Below are 10,047 nucleotides of genomic sequence, written 5' to 3' on the forward strand. Positions count from 1 at the left end.
AACTTTGAAAAGGGTATTATTGTCCGTCCACCTTAATCCAATAATTAATCCCCTCAATTAATCAGCAATTAATCAGGGCTTAGGGCCTACTCCATCCATCCGGGTCAGCGTTGTCCGTGATCAGAGTACGTCATTTTAGACTTCACATAATTATTGCTTAAGATTTCAAAAATATATATTCTTAATGCCCATCGCGCCCTTAATAATGAAGGAGTACGAAGTGATCTTAACCGTTGATGTGTTTAGGAGGGGTGCCGAAATAGAAGTGTTCATGTTTAGATGCAGTACGGATTTTTTCTGGCCGACCTTTTTTTCGATAAAGGATGGATTTTATTTACTTAAAATGAAGCATCAAGGAGATACAAACACAATGAGTGCACACCCGGCCTCTACATAGCTAAGATGCACATAATCAACAGCAACACACACATAAACACGTCGGCAAATAGCAAAGTCATATAAGGCCAAAGATATGCCTAAGCGTGAAAAAAGAAAAAAGAAACCCCAAAACAGAGGACATTGATCTGCAAGGTACAATAATGACCGTATCCACACCAATTGACACCACAAAGATGACCGGAAAGGTTCTTCAGTAGCAACGCATTCATTTAGTCAACAACGCAGAAGCGCCGCCGTCGCCGGATCCAACCATCAAAGGTTAGATTCTAAATGTTCACCTTGAAAAATAAGTCCATGCAACATATCCGAGCAATGCCTTCAATAAGGTAACGATGCAGAAGCATCACCGTTGCTAGGTAAACCCAACTTGGCTTTCCGGCCGGCCTAAACCTCTAGATCAACATCATTCCAAGCCTTAGGTGCACAAGAGACAAGATGCATAGAAGAAGTTCTATTTATTTTAAGAGGCGACAAAAGCTTCCATGAAAACATTTTTTTGTGGGAAGGTGAGCCAGGAACACTGATTAAGTAGACCATGCATGCATTCTGGTCAGGAGATTACCACATTGTCGACGCCGAGAGTTTAGGTGCAGGGAATGTCGTCGCCATGGCTCGGTTGTCGGCTGGCCGAGCACCGGAACATGCCGGACTGCAGTGGTAAACGTAAGCATTCTCCGTCTTCTCTCTGTGTGTGTGTCTGTCTATCGCGGATGTTGGCTCGGTGATGAGCTGCTGCTTGCCGCCATCATCAAGTATTTGTAGAGGAGCGCTCGAGGTGAAGATTCCACGTGTTTGCTGATTTATACTATTATTAGAGCCTCTGGTATTGAAATTTTTCAAAGCAAAAGAAATGCTACGCATGTGGAGAAAAGTCATTCCACACATTTTTGAACAGGCCACTAGTAATACGTCCCGCACGTGGATTAATTCCAAGACGGCGGCGCGCCACTAGTAATACGTCCCGCACGTGGATTCATTCACTGTAGTACACGCGACTGCAGTAGTACGTCCATACAATGTCTTTGTGCACTGTGTTAATATAAGAACATAGTTACGCAGATCCCTGGACCTGGTAGACTTCCACGCCCAAGGTAAGAGCAGCAAGTCACACGGCACTTGAAAGTCCAAGTTATCATCATTCAATGTAAGTACAAGTCTAGTATACGGTGCGAGGCGGTAGTAAGCGAGACGTCTTGTTTTCTCTTTCTGAGCTGGAACAAACTGTTGAGCAACTGGTATGCATATTCCATGCACGTACTTCCTCGGTCTCAAAATAAGTGCCTTAACTCTATACTGTATAAATTTAGTATAGAGTTGAGGCATTTATTTTGAGACGTAGAAAAACACATCCGTATACTCTCTTCTTTCCGGTTTATAGGGTTTATCTCAAAATTTTAGTTTTTTTTTTCATTTTATAAGGCTTAATTTGATTGTTCTACATCATAAGTTTAGATTTCAAGGTGCATTAAATAATTGCATGCAAGTATTAAAAAAAAATTGACCAATGCATGTACTTTATGCATACATGCATTATGATTAATACATCGGTAAATATAATTTTTGAGGAAAACAAGAGCATTAATTGAGTGCTTTTTCAAATTAAAAAAAGTATTTCATCACTCACCATCTACCTTGGCTGGTGTGATTTTTGAATTGAGCCCTATAAACTGAAAAGGGAAGAGTATTACTTGTAGTCGTCCGCCTGTTCCTTGATAGCAAGTGCTATAGAGTGTAAAGTTACTCCCCGCAATTAAGAAGTTCTTGTGACAAACTAATGACAAACTAATTGAGTTGGAATGCAGGGATTGCCGAACTAATCTTGAATGAGGTTGATTTTTCCCAACTCGCTTATTCTCACCTTCTTAATTCAAAAGAGAAACATGCCGCTTTGAAGCACCACAGGAGCAGCTTACCTTGGAGCGGCTTGCCACCTGTTATAAGGTTCAATTTTTGTAAATGGTAATGTATTGCAGTATTTAACAGCTACCATAAGCTATTGCGGACCTTTTTTACATGCATGGAAAGTGACAGACAGAGACGCTGGTCCAACAATCATTAGTTCAAGTGTTGCCAGAAAAACAAAGGACCGTCAGTCTTCCAAATAACTTGACCAGAAAAAACCAGAAGTCGAAAACACAGAAGAATACAAGTGTCACCAAGAGTTGAAAAAACAGAAGTCAAAAACACATGACTGGGAAAACCAGAAGTCAAAAACACACAATTCGCTCCTAGACTTTCCAAACGCCAAAGCTGACAATGATGAAGTTGTATCCACGTGACTTTTCTGAACTTGTACACGTCGGCTTCAGATTAGCTAACTAGTTGTTGCGTTCCCTTTCTTGAAAAGGAGGTTAATCCTCGGCCTAACCTTGACAGCTCCTCCGACACGCTGGATGCTAGCTGTAGTGGGGTCCACAGATGGAGCAAGTGGAGATGGGTAGATAACACCAATATAATATGGAAAATATTTCTGGGACGCGTCTAGTGGGCGGCCGGCTGCCCACTAGCGCGATCCAGCGGCCGGCTAAATAAAGTAAGTACCTGTCACATTCACGTTTAAAAAAAGGAAACAATCACCCCTTCCACCCGATCGGGTCTCACTCGCACTAGTGCCTGTTTGGTCAGCCGCTGCATGCATGCATTCGGTGCCTGCATGTCATGCATTAAATGTTCCTCATCTTTGTCCTTTATGTATTAATTTTTGGTTTTCAAAATTATAAAAGAGATATCTTCTAAACCGTGTGTTGAAATTCAGATCTCTTTTCACCCTTGAAACCCTCGCGACATGCTCTTCAAAAGTAGATCCTGCATGGGGATGTTTCGATGAACTAGTTTTCTTGCCATCTAAACACCAATATGTGTGCAACTAGACTATATTGCCGCGCCAACTGAGCATATGTGTGTGCCAATAATCCTGACAACTAAACATGAATGTGTCTGCAAACTAGACTACATTGCCGTGCCAACTGAGCATATGTGTGTGCCAATTGTCCTGCCAACTAAACATCAATATATGTGCAACTAGAATAAATTACAAGCCAACTGAGCATATATGTGTGTAACTAGTCTTCTCTGCCAACTAAACATCAATATGTGTGCAACTAGACTATATTACAAGCCAACTAAACATTAATATGTGTGCAACTAAAGTAAATTACAAGCCAACTGAGCATGTGTGTGCAACTAGTATTCTCTGCCAACTAAACATCAATGTATGTGCAACTAGAATATATTACAAGCCAACTAAATATTAATGTGTGTGCAACTAGACTAAGTTACAAGCCAACTGAGCATATATATGTGCAGCTAGTCTTCTCTGTCATCCACGAATAGGGAGGAAGGTTGCACAATGACTACTAGGTAGCTGGTCGGGACAGTAGACTAATTGCACATCAAAGTTTTCATGGTTGCTAGACTACACATTCGTTTTCACTGTTGGAATCCTCGCGACGTGCTCTTCGAAAGTAGATCTCGCATGGGTATGTTTCGACGAACCAGTCTTCCTGCCAACTAAACATCAATATGTGTGCAACTAGACTACATGCAGCGCCAACTGAGCATATGCGTGTGCCAATAGTCCTTGTGCCAACTAAATATCAATATATGTGCAACTAGACTACATTGTCGGGTCAATTGCACATATGTGTGTGCAACTAGTGTCTTGCCAACTAAATACCAATGTGTGTGCAACTAGACTAAATTACAAGCCAACTGAGCATATGTGTGTGCAACTAGTCTTCCTGCCAACTAAATATCAATGTGTGTGCAACTAAACTACATTACAAGCCAACTAAAAATCAATGTGTGTGCAACTAGACTAAATTATAAGCCAACTGAGCATATATGTGTACAACTAGTCTTCCTGCCAACTAAACATTAATGTGTGTGCAACTAGACTAAATTATAAGCCAACTGAGCATCTGTTTGTGCAACTAGTCTTCCTGCCAACTAAACATCAATATGTGTGCAACTAGGCTAAATTAAAAGCCAACTAAATATCAATGTGTGTGCAACACCTATTGTGTCCGGTGCCTCATATCAGATAGCAGAAACAAAACATATGAAGTTCCTCAATCGCGATACACAATTATTCAGTCGCAGGCATTCCTCGGTCTCAAGGTCACACGATTTTGCATCACAAAGAATCAACGATTGTAACTAGAGATGCAGAAGACCAACCAGCGAGAAAAATTGGAAACACACCATTTGCACATAGACATGTTTCACAGACGGAGACAAAATCTGACACTAATCACCTCCTGCCGAGGAGGTGAGGTTGCTCAAGCACGGTACCCCTGCATCTCCGCCATCGCCGGCTGCAACCCAGGCCTCGCGCGTGCCTCCCCCCTGCTCTCTGTGTTTTCGTGTCACTCGCCACCCCGCCACCCTGTCTCCTTGCGTTCGTGTACGCTGGCAAGACCGTGGCACTGGCATGACTGTGTACGCTGCTGCCGGTGAAGATCGGGTCGGCATGAGCAGAGAGGTTGGATGCGTTCTTGCCTACTTTCTTCAGATGCATTGTGTACTTGACTACTCGTGGCTGTGTCTGATCCTTGATTATTTTCGGCCAATTTTCAGTTGGAATTTAAATGAAACTATTGGCCATTTGGTCGAATAGAAAACCATAATCACTTTCAGCACTAGGTGATATTTTTGTTGTACTGGTATTTTTTTCAAGAATTACAGGGCATGTATACATTTTTTTCCATTTAATCCAAATTTTTTACCAACCAGCGAGAAAAATTGGAAACACACCATTTGCACATAGACAGGTTTCACAGACGGAGACAAAATCTGACACTAATCACCTCCTGCCGAGGAGGTGAGGTTGCTCAAGCACGGTACCCCTGCATCTCCGCCATCGCCGGCTGCAACCCAGCCTTCCCCTATCGTGGGCTGCTACCACACCAAGAAAGGGGAACAGGGAGGATGGGGAGACCGTGGGGATTGCGTGGACTGGTGGATCCGACGCGGAACTCCTCAGATCTGGCGCAGCGGAGCTAATCGGATCCGGCGGGGTGCACGCGCGGCGGCGCGCCGGAGGTAGATGGCGACGGTTGGCCGGAGGACGGGTCGCGGCCGGTTGGACGCCATGGCTGCGGTGGTTGACGGGTCAGGGAAGGAGGAGGAGGAAGGAAGTGTGCTTCCGACCAGATATCACCTGAGGTCGTGGGCCGAACAATTCGCTGGCATCGTGCGGTCGAGCAGCGGCCGCTCGTTCTCCCTAGATAGTGCGCGCGCACTTTTTAGAATTTAGGATATTTCTGTATCTACCCATCGAATTCTGCATCGCTCTCCGCTCTCCCCGCGCTGCACCAATAGCCACTCGCCGCGCCGCCCTCCACTCCGGGGACGGCGTACACCCTCCGTGCGCATGGCTTCCTAAGTCTCCCTCTCTCGGGCTCGTTCTCGTCGGAGCCCTCCTTCCCCGTTCCTCCACCGTCACGGCCGCAGCTGTGGTCCATCATCGTCCCGCAGGTTCTCGGAACAGTGTTCGGACCCATCGTTCAGGGCAAAGGTGGTGAGGCCGGTCCGTCCCATGCTCCGGCGCCTGTGCCCACGCCGTGGCAAACCAAGAACAGCCGGCGCAACAGGGCCGCCCGTCCGCGCTCCCCTCCGCGCCAGCCGCTCCAACGCCAGAGGATGCGCAACCTGCCCGCCGCTCGGCCCCGGCCGGACTCGCGCCTCCCCGCCGTGCTCTTCGGTTGCTGCTACAATTGTGGCAGCGACGATGGCCACATCTCAGCGGAGTGCAAGAGCCCCATGCGTTGCATCAGGTGCGGCGGCATCAACCACATCTCGAGGGGGTTTACGAGGCCGCGCAGCTCGTCTTCAGTGTCCCAGCCCCTGCGCCCACCGCCGGCGCGCGCCATGCTCCCTCAGTGACTGGCACGGCCCTGCCGCCGCCGCCTAGACGCCCCCCACCTGGAGCTGTGCGCCTTTTCCCCAACCCCGCGGTGCGCGTGCCACTTCCGCCGCCCGGTTCTGATGCTCTGCCAGCTTCGCCGCCTGGGCCGCCGTCGCCCAGGAACAGCTCGCAGAGAGCGACGAAGCCCGCGGTATGCAGGATGGAGCCTGGTGCCAGATTGTGCAGTTGGAATCCATAATACTCGAGGAGACCTGTGAGGAAAGGGTGGATATGGAATCCTACGCCTCTCAGAAGAAAAGAAACGAAGCACACCCGCTCCTCTTTAGAAGGATTGGGGAAATTTTCCGCCAGGGCTTCGCCATGAAGGGAAGTTAACCCAGCCCGAACGGAGACTAGATCTGCGGGAGGAAGATATCCCTGCCTCTCAAGTTCATTCAGATGGGAGTGTGACACATAGCAGCTTTCCTAGTCGCCTTTTTAAGGGCCGTAGGGGCGTGAGGGGGAGCTAGGAGTGCTGGCCATGTTTGGATGATTTCCTGTGGCGAGTTTTAAGGATTTCCGCGTGGTGTGGAATGGCATCTGAGATCCAATCCCCTTAAATAGACTCCATCCTTGCATGGACGAGGGGTTATTTATAAAAAATACCTGAACCGTTCGCATTCGTCTGACACGTGGAAGCCGTAGCGGCGGCGGCAAAAGACATGATATTTAATACGGAGCCGACCTATCGTCAGTCCGAATTATAATGGAGAATCCACCTTACAAAGCCGAAGACATAAAAACCGGATACTACATCATCATTGAAGGCAAGTTCGGGGGCTACTGAGGGATTCCTGGATCAAGGGGTCCTCGGATGGTCAGGATATGTGACATGGGCCGGACTGATGGGCCGTGAAGATACAAGATAGAAGGCCTCCCCCCTTGTTCGTATGGGACACTCCTTTGCGTGGATGGCAAGATTGACATTCGGATATGAAGATTCCTTTCTCTATAAACCGACTCTGTATAACCCTAGGTCCCTTCGGTGTCTATATAAACCGGAGGGTTTAATCCGTAGAGGCAATCAAAATTCATACATCTAGGGTTTAGCCATTACGATCTCAAGATAGATCAACTCTTGTAACCCCTATACTTATCAAAATCAATGAAGCAGGAAGTAGGATATTACCTCCATCAAAAGGGCCTGAACCTGGGTAAACATCGTGTCCCTTGCCTCATGTTAACTTCGATCCTCAGACGCACAGTTCGGGACCCCTACCCGAGATCGGCCGGTTTTGACACCGACACGCGCGACAACCTTAGTACGGTGTGTGGGGGAGTGTGTGCGAACTCGATGTGGCATGGGGGTGCGCGGGTGGTTGCCCCGTATGAGAAAGAAGAAGTGTGGGGGAAGTAGATGATGAATCGGCCGCGAGGCGAGCAACCCAAATTTGGGCTGGCGCTGGCTCGTAGCACTCGCCATAAAATATTAGTTTCATTGGAAACAAAAATACGTCATTTTTACCAAACCACGAGGACCAACATATAGCAGTTGCCCCAACATAATCTCAAGTATCAAATTATTTACCGGACAACTAGTAGTCAAATACTCCATCTGATCATAAGTATAAGATGTTCTAAATCTTTTCTGAATCGGATGTGTATAGACACGTTTAATTGTGGTTGTTCTCTCATCTCAGTTCATAAATAGCCCAAACGTTTGAACTGACCAACACTCTTCATATCCAGCCTAAATCTAGGGCGGATATGGAGACGCCCGGACGCACCCGCCATGCCGGATACGGCCCGTGCTGGCCCACCCGGTCCCATATAAAATGGACTCTATCGTCACTCTAGTTGGAATCCAAGCCGCATTCCACTTCACTCTCTCGCTTCCAGTCCACTCCCTCCGTCCACAAGCTCCCGTCCGGTGATCTACTAGCCTCTCTGACACGACGGGCAGCGGACCCGAGTCCTACACCTCCAAATCTGTTAATCTCGAGCTCATCTCGCACAACCCTAGGGAGGAGACGACCGTCCGCCTTGCACTCCGCCGCTCCCGTGAGGAGGCCACCTGACGACAGCGCTTGGAATCCTTCCGTCAGGAATCCATTGCATAGTCGTTGCGGTTTGCCTGGCGTCCGAACAAGCTGCGGATGCGCAACCGCTTTCTTTGCACACTGAGGCGAAGGTGAACGCATAGTCGTCAGCCGACACAAATATGGAGCGGCATGCTCATCGTTCGAGACAATGGACGCGGGAGGCGGTGGCATTCCTCGCAGCGGTAGACGTTGGTGAGTCAGAGTCACATTCTCCGACGCCTCGTGTGGTGCATGGCCAGCCCGGGCACCACAACCACGTCATGGTGGATGTCGCCAGCTCCTCCCAAGGTGGATCCATCATCGACCCCATGTCCATCAGCAGTGTGAAGGTTCCGGACTCTGACGAGGAAGAGTAGGGCATCATGGAAGACGATGTTGCCCTGAGTCCCGTGAGTCGGTCTGTGTCTCATGTCCTACTAAACCTCGTTGGCGACCGGACTAACACTCTGAAGGTTACAGCCGGCCACCGGACATGGGCACGGCGAAGCTGGACAAGCTCCACTTAGAATAGTTTTTACGTTGCATGTAATAATACAGATTTGGTGATTTGGAAATGGTGTTTGTTGTTGTGGAATCAATTTTGTGTGTGTTGTCCGGTCACTATCCGCGGAGGCGACCGAGCATGTCCGCGGGCGTTTGAGGGGCATATTTTGGTACTTCTGGTTGTAGATGAGCATCTACAGCTGCACCTAGCTAATCCGACCCATCAAACGTCCGCGGACGAGTCCAGTGCATCCGTGAACAGTAACCGCAGCATCTTAAACATCCATTCACTAAAATTAAGGTACTCTTATGGAAGTTTTCTTTAACCCAAAGAGCTGCTCAAACACACTAAGAATTCACTGCATATTGGTGGCTTTAGCCAAGACATGGTCCACAAAGAAGATTGTGTCATGAGCATCTTGTAGAATAGACAGCTCGTCATGTACTAAATGAGGAATGAGGTTCTACGGGTAATGACCATCCTATGAGTTTACATGTGATATTAGGCCAATTCTAAATGCAGCTTCTTTAGAATTTATGGTAGCCAAATATTTATCACACCTTTGGTTCCGACACTTCACATTTCAGAATGCATCTTGTGAGCAACATACTGTACCTTAAAATGGCTAAGGCTGATTTCAGAGAATATCAAAGACTTTCCTGACTTGAGTGGAACGGCCTCAGAAAGTAAGTCACAGACATTCTAGCGATGCCTCTATCCTCAAAATAAACTAGCTAATAAATTGACAACTAGATTCTTGCTTGAGACTTGAGAGTATGTGCAGGTCGTATTTCAGGAACCATCTTTTTTGACGGGGAAATATTTGGAGCTTTTATTCAACAATCAAGCCCCTGCAAAATCTGCAAGGAGGCTAGTTACAATGATGCCAGGGGCAGAGTCAAACCAACATTCTGTTACATCCAATGTGCTTGCATGTCTAGCACATAGGTGAGCAGGGTAGTTGGCTGTTCTCGAAATATATTGAATACAGAAAGACTTAAAACTAGAAGAATGCTCCAAAATTTCGGACAGGATGGGCGCCACAACAGTCCTATCATCATGACGCGAGTTCCAAAGATTAACGACCTCCAGGCAGTCGGATTCTATCATGACTTCCTCATAACCCCTGAGCTTAGCAAATATGACACCGTCCCGGATTGCTAGGGTTTCAGAGATAAGGGGGTCGGTAATCCCCTGATAAGGTTTACACTATG

General features: G+C 47.4%; 1 protein-coding gene across 1 annotated transcript in view; it reads right to left on the reverse strand.

Annotated features, from left to right (window-relative positions):
- LOC119358646 (syn-copalyl diphosphate synthase-like) overlaps positions 1–1,087 on the reverse strand; it is a 5,786-nt gene extending 4,699 nt beyond the window's left edge. The window contains exon 1 of the mRNA XM_037625104.1: positions 962–1,087. Coding sequence (XP_037481001.1) covers positions 962–1,070 — 109 coding nt within the window. The 5' untranslated portion in view covers positions 1,071–1,087. The remainder of the gene's footprint in view (positions 1–961) is intronic.
- Between the last annotated feature and the right edge of the window lie 8,960 nt (positions 1,088–10,047).

This window comes from Triticum dicoccoides, chromosome 2A, assembly GCF_002162155.2.
Source record: "Triticum dicoccoides isolate Atlit2015 ecotype Zavitan chromosome 2A, WEW_v2.0, whole genome shotgun sequence".
In the NCBI taxonomy this organism is placed as follows: Eukaryota; Viridiplantae; Streptophyta; class Magnoliopsida; order Poales; family Poaceae; genus Triticum; species Triticum dicoccoides.